Below are 25597 nucleotides of genomic sequence, written 5' to 3' on the forward strand. Positions count from 1 at the left end.
TCTCAGGGGTCATCTCTGACCCGCTCTGGGTCCTGCCGACCCGGGAAACTGGCCGCTGTAGGCGGGGAGATAGGTGGTGGGAGGTGCACGGCTCTGCAGCCGCCACACCAGGCCTGTCCAGGGCACAGGCCGAACCTGCTGGCCAGGAGGTGGAGAGGCTCTGACCCCCCCGACCCGGGGCCGCTGACCTGAGCACGTCCTTGCAGAGGGGCGGGAATGGGTGCTGCTGGTAGTGACCGAAGACCTCGAACACGATGGGCTGGCTCTTGATGTACTCGATGAAGGACTTGGTCACCTCCACTGCGATCTGGAGGGAGGTGTGGTCAAGTGGGGGAAGGAGAGGCACAGAGGTAAGTGCTCAGCCTCCACAAAGGACCCGGCACTCCAGGCCCAAATTGGAGACCCCCAGCCGGGCTGACCTCTGCCCACGAAAGGGGCAGTGCTCCTTGCCTAGGTCTGTCCAGCCCACCTCTCCTACCGTCACACTCCCAGTGGACAGGCCACCGGGCAGCAGCCCTAGGGCTCGCTCCCCAGGACAGATGGGGCTGGGGGCCACTAGACTCAGCTGGTCTTTCAGAACACAGAGCTGGAGGAGGGGCCTCTGTGATCCGGTCTGACCCTTCTCGGGCCCTCACCCACTCACCAAGAGTTATGGGTTGAATTGTGTCCCCGGATTCATATGCTGAAGTCCTAACCGCCCCCCGCACGTGTTTAGAGACAGGGTCTTCACAGAGGTGATCAAGTTAGAATGGGGCCCAATCCAACATGACTGGTGTCCTTGTAAGAAGGGGACATTTGGGCACAGGCACGGACGGAGAGATGACGTGAGGACACAGGGAGAAGACGGCCGTCTATGAGCCAAGGAGAGAGCCGAGGACAGATCCTCCAACACAGCCTCAGAGGGAACAGCCCTGCCCACCTGGATCTTGGGCTTCCAGCCTCCAGGGCTGAGAGGTGCTAAGTCTTTGCTGTTGAAGCCCCCAGGGTGTGGGGCTCTGCTGGAGCAGCCAGGTAAGGAATCCACCAAGCACGCCTTCACACCTGGCCTCATTTCCCTGCTTAGAAACCACGGGAGACCCTCTTCCCTGAGGGTCAGGACAGGCTATAGTTCGCAAGGCCCTTCTGAGCAAGGCCCCTGTGCCTGCTTAGGCCACACACCCACAGTCGGGCAGCCCAGGGTCAAACTCACACTCCCTGGCCTGGCCCCTGAGGCCTTGCCACCTGATAGTTTCTGTCATGGCCCCATTTTCCTGCCTCACACCAGAAAGTCCCTGCTCTCCTGACAGCCTGGCTTGGAGACACTCCCCGGCCTCAGCCCCAGCACCAGGCCAGGGTGGCCTCGTGGGGCACCCCAGAAACTGCACATCCACATCTGCCCAAGGCTCGCTGCAGGGAGCCCTCGGGGGCTCTGATCTGCCCCCACCCCCAGTCTTAAACCCACCAAGGCCCCCAGTGCCCAGGACAGGGCTGGTGCTCAGAAGAGGGAGAAGCAGTGACAGAGAGAATGAATGAAGCTCAGGGAGGCTGCACAAAGCCCTGGCCCCCAGGAGGGGCCGATCACGGCGGGGGGAGAAGGGGGCTCTAAGGACGTACGTTTTGGACGTGGTAGAAGCCGAGTGGGGGCCCCCTCCCCGTGTTCTTCAGGGGCTCCGTAGAGAAGGCCTCGTCATGGCGATGGATGAAGCTGTGAATGGGGAGGAGACGTTTGGCAGGTGTGGGGCCTGGACACGGGGACCCACAGCCTCCCGGGGGTCACCAGGCGCCCCCCGCACCTTGCCGAGACCCACCCGCACAGCCCGGCCCGGGTACGAGACTCACTTGAACTGGCAGAAGATGTCGGCGTACTCGGCGGAGATGCTGGACGCCTGCAGGACGGTCACGCGGAAGGTGAAGGTGCTGCCCAGGCCGAGGTGGTCCAGGGCAGCGTCCAGGGGCCCGTCCAGGGCGGCTTTCTCGGGGCTGTCCAGGAGGCCCTCCGGGGTCACCGCTGCTGGGAGCCAAGGGCAGAGGGGCATGGCAGGACCCGAAGAGGCTGGAGCCCAGGCTCAAGGGCTGGGCCTCACCGCCTGTGCCGGCTAAGAGGCGGGGAGGGGGTGGGGGGGGGTGAGGAGGAACTCCAGGCCCTCGCGGGGTTGGGCCGCGTCCCAGAGCCTGTCCCAGCAGCTGCAGGGACCCACCTGAGCAGGTGTTGTTGTTGACCTCATCGGCCGAGGGCCCCGCGTCAGAACCCTGGCCCTGGCCCTCCACGATCCGCAGCTCCTCCTGGGAGGTCCCCGAGCGGGACATCCCCACCACGGGGCAGGACTCGGACTGGAACTGTGTGGGCAGGGGACAGAGTCAGACAGAGCCGGCCTGGGTGCGGCCACTAGAGCCGCGTCGAGGACTGGGAGCCGCGTCGAGGACCGGGAGCCTCGTTCCAGGCCTGCCCTGCCGTGGGTGGGCACCCACCTCCCCAGGCCTGTCTCCCATGCTGTCACGGCCTGTATTAGTCTACCAAGTGGGAAAGGAAGGTGGGAAACGGTCTCTGGCCTTAAGTTCTGTCCCCTCTCCCCAGCCATACCCCTCCCTCAGCTCCTCCCCACCGTGGGCAGAACGCAGTGAGACTCTCCCACTGGCTTTCAGGGCCCTGGCCAGGTACCCCGCCACCAGGTGCCCCCATAGCCTCTGCTGCCCCGTCCGTGCCCCCACACTCTCTGCTTGATGCCCTCTGCCCCTCCTGTGTGCCCCCAGCATTGACGACCCCTCCGAGAGGGACCGCTGGGGGGCTCTGGGCCCAAGGCCTCAGAAGCACTGAGGTTCAGGGTGGGGCGGTGGGTGGCCGGGTGGTGTCAGGTTAGGAAAGGGCCTAGAGGAGAGAGGAGGAGCTGCCCGCTCCAGGGGGCACCGAGCGGGACCCCCACCTCGCCTGAGAGCAGAAAGGGGAGCCCTGGGAGGAAGACACTGTCTACTGTTCCTCCGAGTGAGGCCCGGAGTGCTGAGGTCGGGCTGGAGGCCTGTCTAGTGGCGTCCATGGCTGCACCACTCTTGCCCGCTACCTTCTCAAAATGCTGGTCGTCAAAGGAGATTTTGGCGGTTCCCGACTGGCGGACGCCGGAGCCGTAATCAGGGGCCTCTTCGTCGGCTGAAACGGGAACAGAGCAGGTGGTCAGGGCCCAGCTTGCCCCCTGGTGGGAGTGGCAGAGCTGCCCAGTGTGGGGAGGGCATGGGAGCCAGGACGGGCTCTGACCCACTTTGGGGGGAACCCCGACACTGTCAACCGGCTCTGGAAGAATGAGGGCGCCGTCCTGGGCACACTGACCCCCAGCCTGTGCTAGCCCAGGGCCCAGAGGCAGCCACGTCCTCAGCACGGCCTGCTCTGACGGGCCCGCAAACTCCACATTTTCAAAACAAAACCTTCAACCTCTGCCCCTCTGCCCCCCAGCCCCGCCCGCCCGCCCCCACTTGCCCTGGCCCAGACTCAGATGCTCCAGCAGAACCCAGGGGTCCTCCGGGCCCCACCTCCCCCTCAGCAGGGCCTGCCCCACCAGGTCCTCCTGGCTCCCTCTGGGAATCGCACCTGTCCCTCTGCCGCCACTGTCACCCCTCTGGACGCTCAGTGCCCCACACGCTCTCACACCCCCTCCTTCACGGCGTCTGGGATCCCCCGCTGTGCCTGGGACAAAACCCTAACCCTCCTCCTGCTGTCTAAAGGACCCCAGATCTGACTTCCCACAGCCTCCCTGGCCCCCAAGGCCAGCCACTCTGGCTAGATGCCACCCCAGCAGACTTCACAGACCCCAGGGGGCTCCAACCCTCTGTTCCGCGGCCTTGTCGGGGTGCTAACACCACCATGCCCTCCACCCTGGCTGCCCGAGGGGCCATGGCTTTGTCCCACCATCACCCAGGGCCGGCCCAGGGCCTGTGCACAGCAGGGCTCCGTGTTGGGAGACCGCATCAGCCGACCCCTGCCACGGTCGAAGGCAGGAGCAGGTGTGACTTCTGAGACTGCTCAAACAACACCCTGTGGCTTTGTAAAGTTCCCTCTCCTCCACCACAGCCACTAGACAGGGGATGCCACGTGTGGCCCAAGCACAGACAGCGTCTACCTATAAAGCAGCCGGCTCAGTGGGATCCACTCAACAGGGCTGAGCTGGGCAGGAAGGGCCAAGGAAGAGCCCAGGGAGGACAGAGTCCCTGGAGATTGCAGGGGCAGTGTCCCCCGGGGGATGAGGGTGGCACTAGATGTTCCCAGCATCCCTGTCACCTGGCTCTTCCCTAGAGCCACCCTCCCCCCCAACCCCAGGCTCCCCCTTCTCAGCTGGGTCCCCAGGGGCCTCGGCACCATGGTGACATGACTGGGAGGTGCTGGAAAGAGCACCTGGAATGATGGGGTAGTGGGAATTTGGTGAGGGGGGACCAGACATCCAGAGTGGGGTCGCGTGAGCTGTCCAGTGGGAGTACAGGCCACCCAGGTTGCTCACACTCCGAGCCTCCCTGTCTCAGCCTGGAGACACTTCGCTGCCACACACTCTGTCTGTCCTACCCTGTTCTGGCCCCAAGGTGCCTGGGCTGCTGAGACGTGTAGAGGAAAGAGAGTCCTGTGGAGGCGCCGGGGGCCCGAGGGCAGAGAAGGGAGGAACGGCCGTTACAGTGTGAGCACCAGGGCCTCTGGCCGAGCGCTCCCACATCTGTGTTCTCCAATGATCTCTCCACATTCCTGCCGCTAGGAAGCTTCAAAGTGGATGCCATTTTCAAGGGAGCAAACCCAGGCTGCCCACGGCCAGGAGAGGGTGCTGGGAAGGTGACTAGGCAGTGAGAGGGTGTGTGCCTCTGCAGTGAGGGGGGCTGTATCGCCAGGCCCACGGTGGAGGGGGTGTTCATGGCCTCTGGGGACACAGGCCAGCACATGAGAGGTCAAGAGGTCCAAACGGGGCAATGCTGGGGAGTCAGGAAAGGCTTGGGGGCTGCAGTGGGCAGGGCCGGAGCTAAGGGCTGAAAGTCTGTGCGCCTGCCCTGGGGCTGAGATGGCGGTGGAGGGGGAGTGGCGGGGGGCACTGCTGTGCCAGGCTGGCTCCGTGGGTCCACCTGGGGCTGCCTGGTGGCAGGCCCGAGCCAGAGTAGGCTCAGACAGCCCTGGGCTCGGCCTGCACAGCCCCGGAGGCCCCAGCCGACCAGACAGAGCCCAGGAGGCCAGAGCCAGGAGCCGGGCAGCAGGGGCCTCTCCCACAGGGAGAAACAGAGGAGGCCGGGGGCCTGGGTGGGGCTGGATGCACGCGGACCACCATGTGAGGCCCGGAGAGGTCTCCCCACCCAGGGGCCCCATCGGTGAAGGGACAGCTAGCCCGGGCTGCCCCGCACGCACCTGAGATGGCCTGGACGGCCACGCGGAGAAAGCCCTTCACCTCGCCCTTCTCGCTGACGATGGCCACACGGTGCACCAGGGGCACGGGGTACAGCAGGTTGCTCAGGTACACGAAGGCCCTGGGGGGAGGCAGAGGCCGCGGTCAGGGCCATCCCGCTGTGTGCTGTGACAGGCGGCAGCGGCTGCACGGCCCGGGCTCACGACACAACACTGCAAAGCAGAGCGAAGCGGGCAGCCAGGGCGGCAAGCAGCAGGGCGGGTGGGCAGGCAGGGCACTGCGCTGGGCGGGGTGCGGAGGGAGGGGTCCTCGGCCGCAGAGGAGACAGGAGAAGGCGCAGGGACGGGGGGCGCGGGCGCCGGCGGGAGCAGAGGCTGTGGTGAGGGGCTGGGCCGGGGCGAAGCCCGCGGCCTGAGCAGAGAACAGCCGAGGAAGGAGGTTTCAGCCTGCTTCAAGGAGGAGGACCTGGGACCCGCCTCGCTCACCTACGACCCTCACGCTGGTGCTGATGTCCCCCCCGCCCGTCTCCCCGCCCGTTCCCCAGTGGCCCCTGACGCTTGCTCACGGACCCCACGACGGAATACGCCTCGTGATTCCCTCTGAGCCCCTCCAGGAACACGGCGGGTGGGAGCTCCATGATGTCAGCAAAGCCAGGGCACACCCCCCTCACCGGGGCCCAGGGGTCCGGCTGAACGAAGCCCTGAGGACACCCCAGAAACTGCGGCACTGCCTGGCACGGCCCCACCAGCTCCCAGGGTGCCCAGAGCCCCCCCTCTCCTGTGCAGCTCAGCTGTGCACCCAGCTAGTGCCAGCACAGGCGGGACAGAGGCCACGTCACCCCGGCGGTGCCCCTCTCCGAGCCGGCCAACGTGTGGAGTCACATGGGCAGCCAGGAGGACAGGGGGGTCCCTGGAAGAGCCTGTGCTGTCCCGCCGGGTGGGCGAGCACAGCTCCTCACCATTCGGGGCACCCTCCTTTCGGGGGACACCCTTGCCTCCCACCCTGCTCTGCCCTCCCCTCCAGCCCAGAGGAGCAGACCTCGGCAGCCCTGAGCTCGCTGGGCTGGGGGTCCAGGGCGGTGGTCCTGGGGGAGGGGCACGGCTTGGGCAGGATTTGGACAGGAGAGGGTGGGAGGGGCTGGGGAGGAAGTGCAGAAGACAGAGTGAGGGAGGCCCCGGGCCCCGCCAGGGGTGGGGGAAGGTGGGAACAGAGGTGAGAGCAGCAGGGAGGACAGTGGAGGGGAGGTGGGGGTCTGCTGGCCAGGTGGGCGCTGGCACCTGGTGCATGGCCGGTGGGGGGGGGGCGGAGCTGGGAGGACAGGAGGAGAGGCGTGTCATCCCAGGCACCCTGCCCCTCGCCCAGGCTGAGCCACTGGTGTCGCCCCACACTGAGAGCTCCGGGGTCCCCACTCTGGACCCCCTGTGGTGAGAGGCACGGGGAGGGGCTCTTCCCCGGGGGCCCTGATTCCAGGCCCTGGTGTCCCCTCTCAGGTGGGCTCCTGATCTTGCTGTGTCTTCCCGCCACCCTCCCGCCACAGGAGGTCGGAAATCTGAGCACCGTCCTGGCTTTTATCTCAGATCTATCAGTTCTACCTCAAAACTCTCTCTGAAATCCTCCACCCAGCCCATCACCCCTGGCCTCCCTCCGGCTTCCTTCACGGTCTCCTCCACAGCCGCCAGAGGGGACTTGAGGCGCGACCAGACCCGTACCCGCTGTGGCCCCCAAGCTCTTTGCATCCAAGAGGCACCTGAGCCCCTGCAGCAGCCCCGCCCGCCCCGCTCAGCCCCGCTCTGGCCCCCGGAGCCCATCTCCCTGCTCCTGCCACTGCCCCCAGCCGCTCCCATCTCCGCGTCCAGGCCGCCCTCTGCACGGCTCTGTTTGTCTGAGCTCACTAGTAGGCCCACCTCCGTTGACTGCTTTTCGCTGTCTGGGCACCCACAGGCCAAGGCAGGCCCCGGTCAGGGGAGGGTGTGCTGCCTCCCGGGCGCCCTCCTGGGGCTAGAAGAAGCCCCTCTGCCCCAGCACAGTGCCCCTTCCTTCCAGGAACTCTTTGGGGGCAGCGTGCAGATGGATGGTGGGGGCACCTCTGCCCATTGCGGGGTTGGTGGGGGCCTGGGGCTCCACTGCCCCGACCACCCACTAAGGCGAGCCCCGGCCCTGGTCCCAAGAGGACACTGAGGCCCAGAGAGCGGAAGCCCTCGCCACAGCAGCAGAGGGCACCAGCGGGCAGGGGCCGGCCGGGGTGGGCTGCTGGCCTCGCCCAGCACCCGCCTCAGGATGGGACGGCGGTGGCCTTCCCTCACCGGGCACCCGGGCTCCTGGCCAAGGGCCTTTGATTGACATTGGGAGTGGGAAGGGGGCTACCATGAAATAAGCAAAGTCATGAGGTCCCGAAGGGGAAACAGAGGGGGCCTAGGACTCAGGCTGTGGGAGGAAGTGCAGACCCTGCCCTGCCCCTGCGCCCAGAGGCCTGTCCCCTGGGTTGGGGCACCGCCCAGCCACCCCACCCTGCCTGAGAGAGCTTAGGGAACTGGGTAGGACAGCCCCAAGCTGCAGGGCCAAGTCAGCACCCACCCTCCAGCAGGTGGAGGGCCTCTTCCCCAGGGCAGGACCCCTTCCCCGGAGCACTGCCCGCTGCAGAAAGCCGGGTGTCGGGAACAGCCGGAGGGAGGGGCCGCGGCCTGCCCACTCCACCTGCAGCCTGCAGGGAACCCACAGGAGGACCCTCAGGGAAGGTGGGACACCTCTGGTTGTGGGCTAGGTGAGGGCATGGTGCCAGGCACGGGGGTGCTTAATCAGCACAGCTTGCCTGAGGGAGAGTTTAAGGGCTGTCCAGGGCCACCTGGCCAGGAGGGGAAGGCAGGCTCAGGGCCGCCTCAAAGCCCCCGGCCCGCCCAGGGCTACCTTCCTGAAAGGGTCAGGCGTCAATTCCACAGGGGCTTCAAGCTCCCAGAAGGTCACTCACAGTACCCTGGAGGCGACCCGGGACTGCCCCTGAGGGGCAGTAACAGAGGAGCAGGAGGCTACCCCTCCCCCTTTTTGAGTCCGCAAAGGCCAGGCCAGAGGGAGCCTGAGGCACTGCACAGAGAAGTAAACTGAGGCAGGTGCCGGACGCAGCCCAGGCCATAGGCAAGGCCACGGCAGGTGGGTCCCCTCCTGGCTCCCCCCCAGGGCCTCACCGCTCCACAAACCTACTGTGGTCTCCGGGGGGCGCTTTCTGCCACGTGGCCTACCCGTGGGCACAGACGCCAGGGTCCCACACATCAGAGGGGGCTGCGCCCCTCGTGTCCTAAGGCTCAAACAATCCCATTGGCAGCCCGCGAGACTGAAAACTCCGGTGAAGAAACCGTCTGCGCCTGCCCCTCCGAGCTCACGGGGGCGGCACTGGAGCCCCCAGCACCCCGAGTGGCAGGTGCGCCCGCGTCTCCTCCGCTCGCATCACAACATAGAGACCAGGGCCCCCTCACCAATGGCACATCTTAGTTGGATTGGCTGCGTCTTTCTTTCTTAGGGGCACAAATACGGTGCCGGAGAGCTAAGACGCCGTGCTAGAGCTGGTGAAATACGCCATCCCTGCCCCATTTCACAGGTGAACAGACGGAGGCTCAAGGACATTAAGGAAGTTGCTGGCAGCAGAGCCCCAGCTGGGATGAGACCCCACAGGCTGCCTCCTGTGCAGCTCCCAACCGTGCGGACACCATGCTCCATCCCCCACCGGCTTCATTAATGCAGCTCAATAATTAAGTAAATCAAGCCTTTCTTGATCTTTCAGGATTTCCTCATGTCAGAGGGGAAAGAAAGCCCAGATACTTCTGGCACTGAAAAACGGCAGGGCCGGGGGCCTCGAGGGACCCCTTGGTTGGAAGTTAGGGTTTGACAATGAAAAAGCCGCCTGGAATCCGCGGCCACACTCTCTCTGAACTTCATCACCTGGCTGTGGGATGGCCTCTGCTCTCACGCTCACCGGGGCGCCCAGGTGGGTTCGCATGCAAAGCCAGCTGCGGCTCTGGGACCGATGCTCCCAGAGGCAGAGGAAGCCACACTGGATACTCTCTCCTTCCTGCTGCCCCTCGTCCCTGACTGGTGACAGTGACGGGCGCACTCATCCAGAAGGGACCCCTGGGGCCCAGCAGCCACGGCCCCTGCTGGCAGCACCAGCCTCGAGGGCAGGGGGTGGGGGCTGGAAGACCCCAGGCCCACCCCGCCCGGCAGCCCCAGAACTTGAGGGGATGGGGCCCATGGTGCAGAGGCTGGGCCTCCCCCTCACTGCCCACCAGATGCTGGAAACAACCTGACGTCAGCACCCGCCACCCTGAGCCAGAACAGCCCAGCCCTGTCCAGAGGACCCTGCCGGCCACGGCGCACCCACCTGCACACGGGGTGGCTCGGAGCCTCGCAGGTGACGACTCGGGCTGAGCAGCTCGGCACGCAGAGCGCAGCCAGCTGGGAGCTGAGGGCTCGGCCTCGCCAGCCCAGATGGCACAGAGCGGACACGGCGGGTCAGTGCTTTTCCACCCAGAGTCTTGAACACGTTCCTTGGGCGGTCGCCAGTCCCTCTTCCCCGGGACCCTCCATCCCAGACAGTCACCTCCTCGCCTTCCTCTCTCTCACCCGCCTTCTGAAAGCCACGGTCCGAGCAGGGAGGATCATCGGGGAAAACTGAGCCCCCAGGCCCACTTCCTCCCCCTGGGTTGGCCCATCTCACCTCCCAGTTCACTGGCACCCAGACTGCCAGAGGAAGAGCCCCCCCGGGGGACTGACCCTGTACTTGGGTGAGGAGTCCCGGGTCAGGACGGGGGAGGCCCCTGCCGGGGGCCCTGTTCACAGAGGAGAGGGCACCTTGAAGCAGGCTGAGACCCGCCGGAGAGAGAGGAGGTGGCAGAGCCGGGGCTGAGTGTGGGGCAGCGCTAACCACGAGATTGGTGAGGTACAGACGCATGCTGGGGCCGGAAAGCCTGTCCGAAGGGAGACAAGAGTGGGCACCCCATTTTGCTTAAGCTTTGGAGAGAGAGCCAGCAGCTACCAGAGGGAGAAAAGGAAACCAAAGACGGGGTCCTTCTCAGGGCCTGGGCCTGCACAGCTGCTGCGCGGGAAAAGCCAATTCTTGCCAAACCAAAAAGATCAGGACGTTTCCAGGTGAAGCCCCTCGCAGACGGCCGCCGTGGGGAGCTGGCCTCTCACTCGTGGCTTCGGTTTGGCTTGGTGGTTTTGTCACATCCCAGATCCACAGAGGGGGGAATGTCGGAAGGACCCAGCTCTTTCCGGCTGAGACTGCGAGAGCCCACCCCCGTTTCTCCCGGTGTCCTTGCCCCCGTGTGCCCTGACTCCACGCCTGCCTGGCACCCGGCCACCCTGGCCCTAGCGGCCGGGCTTTCTGAGAGGCCTGCGTGGAGCTGGCCCTGGGGCCACTCCTCCCCCTCGGGCTCAGCAGAGCAGGAACCCAGCCGGGGCGTCTTGGAGAGAGCCACGCGGTCTTGTCCAGTGGGCCACACTCAGGGAAGACTAATCAGAATAAATCCATGACGCGCCAGCTGAGAACCTGCTTCCTTCCAGGAGGAACCAGTGGGGCCTTCACTCCATCATCCGCACCCAAGGGCTCCCAGTGCAAACTCCGCTATCTGGGGACCAGTCTCGGTCTTCAGCTTTCAGTACTGGTGCTCCGAGGTCAAGACTTCCAAAAACTTCCATCAGTCTAGCCCAAGGAAGCAATCTCAAACTCCTAAAGAGTTTGCTATTAAAGCTATCTTACACCTTTGCGTATACGTACATTCAGTTTTCATGAGCTGAATTTCCTACTACAGCTAGGTTTCTAGGCCTTTCCTTCCCCTCTTGCTTGCGTTCCATTCCATGATAATAGACATAAGGGATGGACTGTATAGGCCCAACCTGCCTGCAGGGCGGGGGTCCCCGCTCCCCCCCTGAACTTGGCCTCTCTCCTCTGTCCAGGAAACTGAATCATGGGCTCCTCTGCAAAGGGCGCTTTCCCATGAGGGCAAGCGGCCACCGGCACCGTCTCCGGCACTGACGGCCTGGGGGTCAGGAGGGACAGGACGCCCTCACCTTTAGACAGAGACGGGCTCAGAGAGAGGCCGGGCTGCCTGGGACCCAGGGCTTCAGAAGGAGGCCCTTCCTTCCCTGCCCCCCGGGGCGGCCGGCTCCGGCTTCTGTTCCTCTTCCCACAGAGAGGGTAAGGACACTGGGAGCAGACCAGGACCCTCCATCTCTTCTGGAAAACAGTGGAGGGAGGGAAAGCCACACTGGCTGGTGGGGGGGGGGCCCCATGCAGAGATGCATGGCTCCACCTTTCCGAATGCCCCCGCGGGCCCTGAAAGGGCGGGGGTGTTGCTCTTCCCGAGTCCCGGAGGCCTCCACCTGTGAGGAGACCGTGCCCCGGGGCACCCTGCCCTCCTCCATCACTGGGGCCCCTCCAGGAAGGCCAGGAGCCCTCGTGCCCCCTCACGCCCTGTCCTGGGGAGGCCCCGCTCGCCGGGGGTCGCGCCCTGACGGCGGTCAAATTGTGCTCGCAGCAGTGCTCCTGTGCAAAAGAGCTGGTTCCTTCCCAGCATGCTGTCCTCGACCTCACCAACCTTCCTACTACACTGAACAGGGGGGGCCGGTCGTAAAACGGGTCGCGGCCGTCGCACGGCACGTGCTCCGGAAAGACGTCGTCCTCCAGGTCCTCCTCCTCCCCCACGCTCTGCTCCTCAGCAGGCTCGGCGGCGTCGGAGTCAGGGCTCGAGGAGGCGGGGGAGGGGGTGAGAGCAGCCATGCGCTCGCTCATGCATGTGTTGAGAAGTGGGTAGCTGTTGCAGCCAGAGATGACTGAACTGGGGTTAGTACGACAAGACAGAGAGAAGTTAACGCCAGCTCCTCGGGGGCGGACGGGGCGGGGCGGGGGCTTCCGAGGAAAACCCAAACCAAACACACAGACCGTCGAGAACGCTGCCTCGACAGACAAGAGAGCCAAAGTGCCCGGTCCCCAGGCGTGGGAAGACACCACATGGGGGTCAGTGTAAAGCTCCGGAAGGTTCCGGAGGGCACCGGCAGGTATGGTCCTGGCCAGGTGTGGCTGAGGTCGGTGAGGGCCTCGGGAGCCTGGCCGCGTTGAGGCCTCAGGAACCATGCCCCCTGGGGGGCAGGGGCCGGGTGCAGCCCCCGGACCAGGAGACTGGGGACAGCAGGCATGGACTCTGAGCTCTGGGAGGACACGGCTCTGCCTCCTGCTCACACCCACCTGAAAGCCTGACCAAGCCTCACATTCACACACACGGACAGGTGTCGCCTGACGGCCATGGTCCCGAAGTGGGGGTGGGTGGCGATGCTGAGACCCCCTCCCTGGTCAGGGCCCACTGGTGTGTGGAGAGGACTGGCCAGGGGGCTCAGACCAGGAAGGACCAGGGCCGGGGACTCGGGATAGAGAAAGGCATCTGGCCGGCTCCCCCTCTTGTCAGGGCCAGGGCCCAACCCCTCGCTGCCCCCCACCTTCTCTCACTCTCTCAGCCCGGGGGGAGGGAGGCGCCTACCTGCCCACGAGCCGGAACCAGGGGAAGCGGTCGTAGAAGGGGTCTCCACCAGTGACCACGTTGTCACAGTCCTCGATGACACTGGAGGGCACCTCGGCCGCCCGGTCGTACATCTCCCGCATCAGGTCCAGCCGCTGCCTGCGGGGCAGAGGTCAGCGTGGGCCTGGGCAGAGCATCCTGGGGTCTCAGGCCCAGCCCGGCTCAGGCCACAGCATCCTGCTCAGGGTCACCCACGGCTCAAGCTGGTTTGCCAGGCGGACCCTCCGGGGTCCTCGGAGTCGGCCGACCATGGCCAAGGGGCTTGCAGTTCGCCACACGTTCCTCTCAGCCCCAGTGATGGCTGCAGCACGTCAGCCGCGTAGGGTCGGGGACCAGCCCCGCTCAGGACGGGGGATCGGGGCACGGAGCCCCAGAAGCTCGGGGAGCAAAGGGCGAGTTGTGAGAAGACACAGGAAACAAGGCATTTTAGAGGCTATCCCCCGGAAAACCGGCAGGTGGTGGGAGAGACGTAGACGTCTCCCTTGGAGGCTCAGGCGCAACAGGAGGGACGTGGGGGGCGACATCCGCCCTCCAAGAGCAGACGGCAGCCCAGGAGGACGGGGCAGGGGCAGGCGCGTGTCTGTGAATGCGTGTGGGTCAGTGCATGTGCCGGAGGCGGGGACCTCATAAGAAGGGAAGGCGTCTGCGTGTGAGGGTGTGTGAGCGGAACGGAGTGCGTATAAACGTGTCTGTGTGCGTGAGCATGTCGTGACCACGTTTTCCGTTCTCTGCATCTCATGACGTTTCGACATCTCTGGGGCCTGCCCCGACAGTGAACAGCCTGTGGGTGAACCCACCTCCACATGAGCCACCACCCGCCCCTTAGCCGACTTGCACGCCAGCCGGTTCCCCTGCCCGGGCCCGAAGCCCGCAGGCGTTATGCTGACCAGCCAGTCCTCGCTGTTCACCCTCCCCTGCTTTGCCCATGAACACCTCGCAGAGGCCGTGGCGAGGCCGTCCCCTCCCTCCTTGGCCCCCGGACGGCCCTGTGCCCACGCCTCACGTTTCTAGGGACACTTGAGCAACATTAAAATTGTCTTCAGTGGCAAAGAGCCGTCCTGTCACCTTCACCCAGGAAGAGCCAGGCGCACGTCAGGGTGAGTGTGTGGGACCTGAGGTAGAGCCGTAGGGCAGACACCTCCCAGGACACCTGGCCGTCCTCCCTGGGGCCCCCACCCGGCCCTCCTCCACCCCCACAGGTGGAGGGGCCCCCAGCTTCCTGCAGCGCCTCACCCGCCCCTTCCTCCAAACTTTGCCACTGCTCTGGTCGAGGAGAATATGGATTCTATAATGAGGCTGGATCCTCCTTACTTTTTTTCTTCTGATTTTAAAAGAAATCGAAACAGGACAAATAGCTGCCGGGACATGTGCGCCCCGTGCATTCCATGTCCACCTCCATTTCAGTGGTCTCGGCCCAGGCCCAGGGAGCAGCCCCACCCCACTGCCCACCGCACGGCCCACCCGCTGCACCTAAGTTTCTCCAGCGTCCAGTAGTGGGTGGCCCCATTCTTCTGGTCCTGGACCTCCACGGCCACGATGGTTCGGGGGAAGGGGCGAGTCTCTCGGTCTTTGGCGGCCTCTGGGGGCAGCAGGTCAGGCGGCAGTGGGGAGTACAGTGTGTCCGTAAGGAGGACAAACTGGAACTGGACCTGTGACCGGTGAGGAGGATGCCCGTCAGCCCAGAGAGGGTGGAGCCTGGCCCTGGAAGGGCCTCCTTCCCGCTGCCTGTCCCTCAGCCATCCTCGGAAACTTCCCACCGGCTCCACCTGCAGAGGAGGCTCCACCTGCCCACCGGCCTGCCTACGCGTCCCCCTCCGTCAGTCCCGGGCCCCCCCTCCAACCGCCCATTCTCCTCCCGGGGACTGCAGGTCAGGGGGTTTGCCCCACCCCCCCAGGAGGCGGAGCAGCCTGTCACCAAGGCTCGGCGGGAAGCAGGACGGGTGACGCCCGCCCTCCGAGGTGCAGACAGCAGGGGCAGGCGCAGCGGCAGGGGCCCACCTTCTTCTTGAGCTCGACGCTGATGGCGTTGGCCTCCTTGAGGAAGATGGCGTTGCCCCACAGCAGGTCCCGCAGCGACGTGAACTGGTACCACTTCCACTTCCGGAAGGCCCACAGTGCCAGCTCACACTCCCTCTCCGTCCACTGGACTGCGGGGAGAGGCGCACGGGGTCATCCCGGGGCTGGGCGCTTGGTGTGCGGGTCCCCAGTTGCACACTGACTGGCAGGAAGCTCTGCCACAGGGGACAACCCTCGTGCCCCAAAGAGGCGGCCGGCTCCCCCAGTGTGAGCGCCAGGGTCCTGAGAGTCGGGCTGGAGCTCAGCAAGGACCTGGGGGGCAGCAGTGGGGCGGGGGCAGGAGAGCAGACCGGGGCTTGTCCCACACACCCTCTCGGGTGGACGAGTCCAGCCGGGGGAGGCCTGGTCACTTCAGCACAAAGGTCCCGACCAGCTGACCGGAGGCCGAGCTGGACGTGAACACCCTGCCCTTGGGCCACCCTCGGGCCCCCAGCAGCAAGAGGTCAGCCAGTGGGCCGCGCAAGCAAATGCTCCCAAAGCGGGTCCCGAGGTGTGGAGCAGAGACCTTGTCCGGGGAGGAGCACCAACCTCCCTTGGGCAGGACAGGGGTGAGTGGACGCAGGGTGCCCGCCTGGGAGCGCCCACCCTGCCCCACCCTCCTCACGCTCCAGGCCGCCCCCGCCAGAAGCAGCAGGTGTGTGGGTGTGTGCGTGTGCACAGGTGCTGTGCTGCTGCAGCACAGCCTCCCGAAGCCTGCCTGCAGACCACGGACCCCAGGGCAAAGGTGCCAAGCAGCTGACCTGCAGGGAGCGGCCCGGGCCGCCTCTTTGCTGAGACCCCTCCGCAGCCCACCTCCACGCGGGACAGGGCTCCTCACCTTCGTCCTCCGGCCCCTCCTCCTCTTCGTTCACCTCCGGGTAGTACCGGGAGTCCATCTGCTTCTGCAAGGCCTCCAGCTTGCTCTCGTAGTCCTGGCACAGAAGCGAGGCCTGTGGCTCCACATGGAGACCAGCCCGTGTCCAGCCCTCCCACCCGGGCCCAGGCCCAGGGTGCCCGGACGTAGCCCCAGCACAGCGGGCCTCCCCACTCTGTCCGGTTCCACCCCTCGGCCCTTCCCCTTTCCACAGCGAGCGCCCGGGCCGCCCTCACCAGCCTCTGCTGCTCCAGGAGGTAGGTGGCCTCCTCGCGCTCTCGGCGGTACTGGTCCTCCAGCTCCTGGAGCCTGCAAGAGCGTGCGGGTGTGAGGGCGCGCGGGCGGCGGCGGGTTCCAGGGGCGCCCAGGCGGCAGCCCCCGGGGCCTCACCTCTGCTCCATCTCCTGCTTCATGTCGATGCCCTGCTTCTCCAGCAGCTCGCGCTGGGCGAAGGCCCAGTCCACGGGCTCGTTGGGCGTCTCCGCGCAGGGCGTGCGCTCACGCTCCTGCCTTGCCTGCTCAGGGTGGTTGAACCGGAACACATGGCTCTTTCCCATGATGATGCGGTTTCCTGGGGGATGGAGGCGAGGCCAGAGTCGGTGGACCTTTGGCCTCGGCTGGTCTCGGGGGTGAGGGGGGGAGGAGGAGGGAAAGAGGAATGCAGCCGGGGCTGTATCCTAGCACTGCCCACCCCTGGGAGGGCCTCCAGCTGCCAGGAGCCGGCCCTCTGGGTCCTGTGCCCGGGGTCGCCCCTGCTGGGGGGCCACCTCCTCCACCAGGACTTGAGCGGGCCTCCCCACTCTCCCCGGTTCCTCCCCTCGGCCCCTCCCCTTTCAGCAGCAGCGACGGTGGCAAAACACAGTCCTGGGGCTTCTCCACTGCCCTGTCCCCTCCACGGCCCCACAGGTGCCACCCCCGGGCCAGCCTGGCCTCCTGCTCCCGTGCCCTGGGCCTTGGCACTCCCCTACCCGAGGGCTGGGCTTGGCCCCCTCTTGCAGGGCCCTCTCCTGCAGGGAGCTTCCCTTCCCATCTGTCCCACCGGCGGAAGCAGGGCAGGGGTCTGCGTGTTCCCAGGGCCAGGGTCCACCCTGTCTGCAGGACCGTCCAGGGCACACCTGTCCCACGAGGGCAGGGCCTGCTGTCTCTGGACTGTCCTGCCAGTGGGGGTCTCTGTGGACTGCCTAGTTTCTTTCCAGCTTCCTCCAGGAACCACGGCTCTGCCTTGTGGCCTACAGAGCTGGCTCAGCCCCTCTCCCCACAGGAGAACCCGGGCCTGTAGGCTGGTCCTCCCTAGGCCTCCCTCGTCCCTCCTCCAGCTCCCGAGTTCGGCCGCCCCTCCCAGCCCGGGCCCTGCCCAGAGCCCACAAGCACCAGGCCCCATCCTGAAACAACAGGGGGGAGAAGGGAACCCTGGACCTGCCCTTGCCCAGCTCAACTCCCCCATCTCCCCACACTGGCGGCCAGGCGAGGACGCCAGCCACTGGCGGTCAGGCGAGGCCCATGAATCCAGGACACGTGGTGTGTCCCTCCCTCAAAGCATGCCTCGGGACCCCAAAGGCAGGACCCTGGGTCCTGGAAGCTAAAAACAAGGCCCTTCAGGGTGGCCGGAGAGGTCTGGATGTCAGGCTGCCAGGCGTCACCTCCTAGGCCTCCCATCCCCTCTGCACCACCAGTTGGGGAAGGGGAGGGTCCCCCTCATTCTTAGCAAAAAGTCACCCCAGCCAAAGTTGACACGATGGTCAGTGTTGTGTGTCAGTTTGGCGGGCTGGGGAGCCCAACGGTGCACCTAAAATCACGTGACCTCCAGACAGGAGACACCCACCATTACGCAGGTGGGCCTCCCCCTGTCGGGTGAAAGGCCTCAGGAGCTAAACTGAGGCTTCCCTGAGGAGAAAGTCCCGCCCGTGGATTTCAGACATGCCTGTCCAGCCCTCACCTGAGCCAATTCCGTTAAATAAATCTCTTGATAGGTGGACAGATAGACAGACATACATATCTCCAGGTGTGTTTTAGAACACGAGGACACAAAGCCAGGGGGCCGGCGTCCGGAGGCCGGTGCAGCGCACACCCCGCTGGCTGTTCCTCTGTTCCACAACGCGCCAGTGCCACCGGGGCTCTGGGACAGGCACCCCACCGCCCAGAATCCCGCCTCGGCTGGCCTGCAGCATCGACTCAGCGCCGCTGGAGCAGCCTCCCCCCCCCACCGCCCCGGGCCCGTGCGCTGCCCGGCTGGTGGGGGGCAGACTGGGGTGCCGCACAAACAGGAGGGGTGCGTGTGCAGGGCAGGCGGCGCAGGGGCCACCCCTGCCTCCACTGTACCTGACCGCAGGACACTGGGCTCCGTGACTTTCTTGCCATTGACGTAGGTGTCTGCCCCCTCACAGGGCTCCAGGGTCACCACGGCTATAGGACAGATGGGGGCACAGAGAGGAGGACCGTGAGGGGCTGTCCTCCTGGCCGCGTCCCCATCTGAGCCCAGCAAGCCCCACTCAGGGTCGGGGGCAGGGGGCTCGACCCACCTGGCCACCTGCCACCCAGGCGCAGCCCCCGCCAGGCCCCTCTCCTCCCTGTGGCACCTGGCTTGGGCCTCGAGAAGGCGGAGGGGCCTCTCAGCCCCTCACAGATGAGAAAAGTGATGCCCAGTTGGGAGGATCACGGGCCCAAGTCAGAGGTGGGGAGGCCGTGCTGGGTGACCGTCTCGCCCCGCAGGGTCTCCAGGTGGGATGGGAAACAGTGGCTCGCATGTCCCCAGGAGTCCCAGAGCCCCTCCTGGCTTTGTGCCCACCCACCAAGGGGAGAGAGAGCTTCAGGGACAGAATTCTGGGAGAACCAACGTCCGCAACACCGTTTAAGGCCACCACCCTGAAATGGCCAGGTCACAGAGGGGGCTTTGGTCACTGGTCTGCATCCTAGAGGCTGTCCAGACACCTGCCCTGATCTCGGGGGCCGTGGGCACTGGGACAGCCCAGCAGGTGCCTTCTCGAGAAGGAAGGGTCATGCCCAGAACCGCAGTGGGGACGGAGGCCCGAGGGCAGGCCGGCCAGGGAGATGGACAGATGGCCGCTCCCAGCCCACGGGAAGGCGTGGCCTAAGAATAGCCGTCCCTTCAATCCAGGCTCAGTGCCCTCCCACCCGTGAGCACCCCAACCAGCCCCCTGTGCAGGGATGGAGCTGCATGTCCCCAGCCCAGCCTTCAGAACACCTTTCGGGGTGGGGGCAGGGGGGCTCCCGGGACTGAATGGGGAGCCAGGAGGGCTGACACCAGCAGCGCCGGGTAGGGGCGGGGCCGGGGGAGGCCATACCTTCACTGCCCCCTCGGGAGTCGCTCCGGAAGACGCAGTGCTTCTCCTTGATGAAGTGCCCGCTCAGGACTATGTCTTGCCGCTTCTCTGCGCCTTCCCGGCCCACTCTGCGTGTGGTGCGGTCGTCAGCGCCGGCTGGACCCAGGGCACCACGACACCACCCACTGGCCCGCCTGGTCCCCCTGCAGCCCACAGGATGCCCAGCTCTTACAGGAAACGCCTGGAGAGCACAAGCGGGGGTCCAGGGGACAGCCCCCAAAGCGGCCTGGCCTGGGGGAGCCACACTGCCCAGAGGGGCCCACAGCGCCCCTGCCAGCAGATGCCCGGGCTCAGCGACCCCTCAGTGGGGGAGCCCAGCCCTCCCCTCGCCCCGCCGACCCCCACCTGGTGATCCCATCCTTGATGTAGTAGAGAAGGCACTCGGACATGAGCGGGTCCTCGTTCAGGTTGACGAGATGCGGCGTCTGTGGAGATAGAAGGGTCACCTCTCTTCGGGGTGTGGGGGCGGGAGCCCAGCCCGGGCTGCCTGCTGCCCTCTTTCCCCCCAGGACCAGATCGCCACCCGCCCTAGGCCTGGCCTCTCAGGGGACACAGTATCCTCCCAGCCTGGCAGAGAGGACAGGAGATGTGAAGGGAAAGGCTCCTGAGGAGGAGATTTTGATGGGGACCCCACAGTCTTGGGAGGACAGATGCCAGGTGGCACTTGGGGGGCTGGGCTTCGGGAGGCGCTGGGACCCCAGCTCTGAGCACTTGAGTGCCCAGGGAGTGCTTGGAGGCTGTGGTAGGCCCTTGGATGTGCAGGGCAAGGCTGGGTCCCATGGGACCTAGACCTGGTCCTCCATCCTAAAACAGGGCTGCAGGTCCCCATTCCAACCGGGGCAGCCAGGAGCTGAGGGTCCCGGGATTAGGACGCTGGGCAGGGAGGGGTCGGGCCCTGGATGCCAGGGAGCAGAGAGGCTGTGAAAAAAGTCCCCCTGAGCCACCCAGGTCAGACGCCCATACCTGTCATAACCACAGGTCTACCAAAACATGACCCAAGGCCAAGGTGACCACTTCCCGCCAGCTGCCCCGTCTAAGCACTGCCCTCGGCTCCCCACCCCATCCCGTGCCCAGGGCAGCCACTGCAGGCTCTGTCCACTGGGCCTTGGACCAGCACCCCCTATCTTCACTTTCTCCACTGCTCTCACCCGGGGTCTCTGGGCCCTGACACTTCCTGACTTCACACCCGGTCCTGGGCAAGGATCCTGCAACATGGCAGACGCTGGAACAGCTTCCTGTTTCCCACCTGGCACCCTGGGGCAAGCTGCCCCCACCCTGAGCTGAAAATGCCTCTAACACCCCTGCACAGGGTTGTGGACACCTGGTCATCAGACATAGGACAGACCCATCCACAGCGGCCCCTTCCCCTGAGCACAGAAGGCGTCCAGCCAGCCAGGAAGGGCCTGCGCTCCGCTCCCTCCGCGGGGCCGAGCGGGGGACCCAGCTGGCCCATGTGCTTCTCCGGAGTCCCGGGGACCCCACTGTCCTCCAGAGGAAGTGTCCCTGGTGGTCCCGAGGGCCGCCCTCCCACTCCTGGACAGTGTCCAGACCCGGGGGCACCAGCAAATCCCCCTGCCACCAATGAAGCCAAAGGACTGTACAGCCAGTGTCCCGAGGGCACTTGTACCCCAGCTTCGCCTGCCCACCCCGGGGCACTGCGCCCAGGGACAATGCAACAGCTCAAGAGCAACGCATTCCAAATGAAGACCAAAGGCCTATCTAACAGGGAGTGAAGCAGGACCCCACCAGGGTGCCACCTGCTCCCCGGCCTGCCGAGGTTCTCCCAGGCACCCCTCCTTCCTGTTTCTGGGCCTCAGCTGCTCCCTGGGCCGGAGTGCATGGGTGCAGAAGAAGCCTGAGGAGCCTGGCCCTGTCCCCAGGGAGCAGCCACCCTAGCAGATGTGCCCATCCTACCAGCGCCCCGTGCTCCTTTTCCCTTGGTGCCCCAGTGGCTCCGTGAGGGCTCCACGTGCCGCCAGCTTCAGAGACTGGCAAACAAAGAAACCCTTTGCTGGGGTGAAAAGTCAGCCAGGCACTTCCTCACCAACAAGGCAGCAGGGGCAGGGCCTGCAGAGTCCCGTGCTGGGGTCAGAACCGACTGCCACGGCCTTCCAGGCAGGCTTCTGGGCTTGAAGCTCAGCTCCTAAGGGCTCTAAGGGTCTGGCACCTTCGGGGTGGGTGCATGGGTGTGTGGGTCTGGGTCCTGGAATCACGCAGAGACTTTTTCCCTGACGCTCGTGCTTCGCCCCATCTGAGCGACTGAACAGGGGGTGGCGCCCTGCTCCATGTGAGGGCCGGGGCCACGGGCAAGCTGGGCCTGGGTGGGAGGAGAGGGGTGCTGGGACGGCCAGACCCTGCTTTAGCTGATCTCCAAGAGGGCAGCTGGCTCCCAGCTCGTGTCCAGCCAGGCCCTGCCCATGAGGGGTGCAGGCTCCTGGGGGGTCCAGGCCCCACCTGTTTCAGGACCCTGGTCTCACCCCAACCTGAGGGGCCCAGTCCACCCCTCAGGCAGCTAAGTGACCTCTCTGACGTACTAAGGCCATAGGGACATCCCACCATGAGGAGGCAGGGTCTAGGCTCCACACAGGGAAAGGATGGCTGCGGGTGAGCCTGGCCAGGTGCCTGGAGCCGCTCTCCCTGCTCCCAGGAGGACCCTGCTGACCTTCCAGGAGCTGACACCCTGCCAAGGGCCGCAGGTCCCCCAGCCCTGTCCACATCGGGGCAGCCCAGAGAATGGCCGGCTCCTACCTTTTTGGGAGAGAACACCCCCAGGGTGCCGCCGTCCTCCCTCATGGCCACACCCATCTCGGCCAGCAGCGCTTCCCTGGGGGACAGAGCGGGGGTCAGCACCCACACAATGTTTCATCTGGTCAATGAGTTCAGGTGTCCACTTGAGGGACTGGTCCCCTGACTGGGGATCGGGTCAATGGGGCCATTGGTGACGGGGGGGGGGTGGTCACTGGATGAGAGGGGATGGGTACGTCCTGCACTGGACACGGCCACCCCTGGGTACAGGAGCTGAGGGCTGAGCACAGGGCTGCTGCCAGCCCCCAGCCCGCACCGCCCACCTCTCCATCCGGATGGCTTCCGTCCGCCGCAGCTTCTCCTCCCAGGTCTCATTGAGCTCAGCGATGATCTTCTCCGTCTCCTGGGGAGCAGACAGAGCAGAGCGAGGTCAGCGCAGGGGGCAGGCGGTGGACAGAGCCCTTGGTGCCAGGCAAAGGGGAGACGAGTAGCCGGGCCTGCAGGGCCCAACACCCCAATTCCCAGGTCCATCCAGGCTGCTCGAAGTCTGAAAGGTCAAGGTGAAGGGCTGAGGGCTATTAGGTGCAAAGGACGCGTGTCTTTGCTATGGACACACACAGAGAACAGAGGGAAAGGCAGAATAAACCCAGAGGGAGAAACAAACACGCAGGGAGACGCTGACACCAGTTCTGAGGTTCGAATGCCCCTGGACCACGGGTGAGACAGACAACACTTCCCACGTCAGCACTGCCTCCCCATTTCCTTCCCAACCCCCACATTCCAGTGGGCCTCTGTACCCCAGGTCCATCCCGGGTGGACGCCTCCCACACCTCAGGTGGGCCCTACGCCCCAGGGTGGCCGCACAGCCCACCCCCTCATCAGCCCGGGTCTGGCGCCTGTGCCGTTGTCCCCTCCGTCTGGGCTCGCCGTCCACCGCTCACACCCAGCACCTTGTATCCACTCGCTGAAGGAAGCCAGTAACTCAAAGGCTAAAAGCAACCCGCCCGTGGCCAGGCCAGGAGGGTGAAGGCCATGCAGGAGCAGGTACAAGCACGGAAACCCGGGAGGGAGGGCACAGAGGCCCTAAGACCCCCGCCCTAATCAGCAGGTGGGCCCCATGGTCCTGGACAGGGCACACCGACCCCCTGGACGGGGGGCTTGGGGTCGGGGGCCAAGACGCAGCGCACCCCGCGCCCCCCTGCACGGCTCACTTCGCCTCTGACCAAGCCCCTCCGCCTGCGACCATCCAAGAGGAGGGGTCTTGGCCTAGCGTCCACCAGGTCCGAGCCCGGCCCTGCCTCACCTTCAGCCTTTCTATGGCCTCTTCACTGCCCGGGGCAAACAAGATGCGCTCGTGCAGGCTGGACACAGAGGCGGCACGGCTGGACAGGGCCGAGAGCGAGGACGAGGGGCTCACACCCACCAGGGCGTTGGTCACTGTGGAGAGATTGTCAGGGGCTGGACTCAGCTCCGCCCCGCCACGGTTACGATTATTGTTGTCAAGGTCGGACACGTCTACGGGAGGAAGGGGGGTAGACAGATGGGAGGAGAGAAAAGAAACACCAAGTTGGGAAAAAGCAAGAGGCAGGTGAAGAGAAGGTAGCAAGCAGGGACCACGAGCTGGGCGCCCGGACGAGCACATGCAATGCTGCCCCCGCCACGGAGCGGCTGCGCCACCAGGTCCCTCGGCATCCCCGCCCAGGGCCTGCACTCCCCCTGCACACATGCCAAGCCTGCGGGCCACCGGCGTCCCTGCCCTCCTGCCCACCGCCCTTTGCTGTCACTGCCCAGCGGCCCCCCTGCACGCAGGCCCTGACGCTCATCCTCATCCTCTCCGCCCCACCTCGCACCCGCCACCCACCAGCCTGCCACGCACCCCGAGCTGCAGACGCGGGCGGCGCTGTCCGCCCCGCTGAGCGCCCTGGCCAAGCCGTGGACTGTGGGACCTCCGAGGGAGCCCCCACTCCTCCAACGCAAGAAGCTGCTCTGGGCCCCCCGCCGCCCTGGCCTCCCTGCCCTCCAAGGCCCGGGAGTTGGGGTTGCCACACCCACTGGGGTGGGAGGTGCCCAGGCCCCTCCTGGCAGAAGCAGACACATAGCAGAGCAGCGGCAGACGTAGGACAGCACGGGCACTGGGGAAACTGAGGGCGCCCTGTGGCCCCTGGGGTGGGGAGGCCCCAGCACGTGCCCCTGCCCGGGGAGCCGGGCCCACAGCCAGCGGGAGACGCAAGCTGGGAGGACCTGGCCGAATTCACACTCCTGGCATTTCCAGGGGAAGGAGCCTTGGGGCGGGTGGGGTCAGAGGGGGGCCGGAGCCAGGAGTCGGGGATGGACCCGGCCCTATGAGCTGTCCCAGCCTCTGTGCTGACATTCAGGCCTCTAGGAGCACGGGGGGCAGAGAGCCTGACCTCAGCCACGCTTGGCCTGAGGAGGCCTTGGCTGCCCCGCGCCTCCCTGTTGCCTCAATTTCCCAGCAGACGCGGGGGTGAACCAGGATCACGGCTCGCAGGGTGCCGTGACAGAGGAGGGCTCAGGTCCCCCAGCCCCCCGAGGGGGAAGGCCAAGGAGGGGTGGGTGCGCCCCGCCCCCCCACCGTGCTGCCCTACGCCCCGCGGGGCCGGGCCGAAGCAGGGATGCGCAGAGAGCAGCGGAGGGGATACACACATTTGGGTCCTCCGGGCACAGTGTTGGCTAAGGGGGGGAGGCGAGGGGGAGAGACAGAAACAGAAGAACAGGTTTGTCTCCAGAGGGCGCCGTCGCAGGCCGGGCATCAGGTAGGGTGGCGGTGGTCTTCAGCGGGACGGAGGGACAACCCCGGCACCGCGGCCGGCTACTGTGGCTTCCGGGGAAACCGTCACCGGCCTGCCTGGGCCAGCGGCAAACCCAAACCATGCAGCTCCCCAGGCCCAGTCCAGAACCCCGGCCCCCCACCCAGAGGTGGCTCCGCCTGGAGCCCGGAGCAGAGACTGGGCCTCGAGCCAGAGGGACCATGAGGGCAGCGGGACCTGCCCCAGCCCCACAGCCCTGCCCGGAATGGGCGGGCACAGACACTCACTGTCGGCGATGTCACCGAGACCCTGGGCATACAGCAGGTCCCGCAGCCGCGTCACCTCATCCTTCAGCTCGCGGATCAGCTTGTTGTTGGGGTCCTCGTTGATGACGGCGTTACAGCGAATCTGCTTGGCCCGGTCCGCATACCTGGGCGGCAGAGGGGGGCTGGGGGCTGTGCTGCCCAGCGGCCAAGGGCACCCGGAGCCCCGCCTGCGCCCACCTGCAGGGACATCTCCGACAGGGAGTCACCAGGGCCACTGACCTACAGGGGGGCTTGCCACTTGGGGAAACCGAGGCCCCGGGAGGGGAAGGGACAGGGTGGAAATTTCTCCACACGGCGAGGCCTCCGCATCTGGACTTGTGGTCCCAGGTGGACGGTGCGAATCTAACCTGCGCTCCAGCCCTTTGCGGTGGCAGCCAAGAGGCCAGAGCACCGAGCCAGGCCGCCAAGCTGCTTCCTGCAGCCCAGGACGGCCCCTGGCCAGAGGGACCTTCAGACATGCCTGCCCCCTGCATGGCTTGTTAAAGACCCCGGTGGCTCCGTGGACCATGGGTGGGGGCAAAGCGCTCAGCCCGCGAGCCCAGCTCTCCTGGTCAGATGGCAGGGGCCTGGGCCACTCGAGGCCACAC

General features: G+C 65.9%; 1 protein-coding gene across 4 annotated transcripts in view; it reads right to left on the reverse strand.

Annotated features, from left to right (window-relative positions):
• KIF1A (kinesin family member 1A) overlaps positions 1 to 25597 on the reverse strand; it is an 89187-nt gene that overhangs the window by 26542 nt on the left and 37048 nt on the right. For 2 of the 4 annotated variants that reach the window (XM_081241669.1, XM_081241668.1), the window contains exons 13-32: positions 24972 to 25114; positions 23220 to 23353; positions 22240 to 22319; positions 21920 to 21995; positions 19517 to 19596; positions 19133 to 19239; positions 18150 to 18233; positions 16221 to 16401; positions 16067 to 16139; positions 15795 to 15888; positions 14900 to 15048; positions 14372 to 14550; positions 12863 to 13000; positions 11927 to 12166; positions 5342 to 5460; positions 3036 to 3121; positions 2178 to 2316; positions 1819 to 1987; positions 1594 to 1684; positions 189 to 307 (exon numbers count right to left, since the gene is read on the reverse strand). In XM_081241669.1, coding sequence (XP_081097795.1) covers positions 189 to 307; positions 1594 to 1684; positions 1819 to 1987; positions 2178 to 2316; positions 3036 to 3121; positions 5342 to 5460; positions 11927 to 12166; positions 12863 to 13000; positions 14372 to 14550; positions 14900 to 15048; positions 15795 to 15888; positions 16067 to 16139; positions 16221 to 16401; positions 18150 to 18233; positions 19133 to 19239; positions 19517 to 19596; positions 21920 to 21995; positions 22240 to 22319; positions 23220 to 23353; positions 24972 to 25114 — 2481 coding nt within the window. The remainder of the gene's footprint in view (positions 1 to 188; positions 308 to 1593; positions 1685 to 1818; positions 1988 to 2177; positions 2317 to 3035; positions 3122 to 5341; positions 5461 to 11926; positions 12167 to 12862; positions 13001 to 14371; positions 14551 to 14899; positions 15049 to 15794; positions 15889 to 16066; positions 16140 to 16220; positions 16402 to 18149; positions 18234 to 19132; positions 19240 to 19516; positions 19597 to 21919; positions 21996 to 22239; positions 22320 to 23219; positions 23354 to 24971; positions 25115 to 25597) is intronic. The other 2 variants (XM_081241671.1, XM_081241670.1) reach the window with 1 other exon arrangement.

The sequence above is a fragment of the Mesoplodon bidens genome (genome assembly GCF_964165515.1).
Source record: "Mesoplodon bidens genome assembly, chromosome: 8".
In the NCBI taxonomy this organism is placed as follows: domain Eukaryota; kingdom Metazoa; phylum Chordata; class Mammalia; order Artiodactyla; family Ziphiidae; genus Mesoplodon; species Mesoplodon bidens.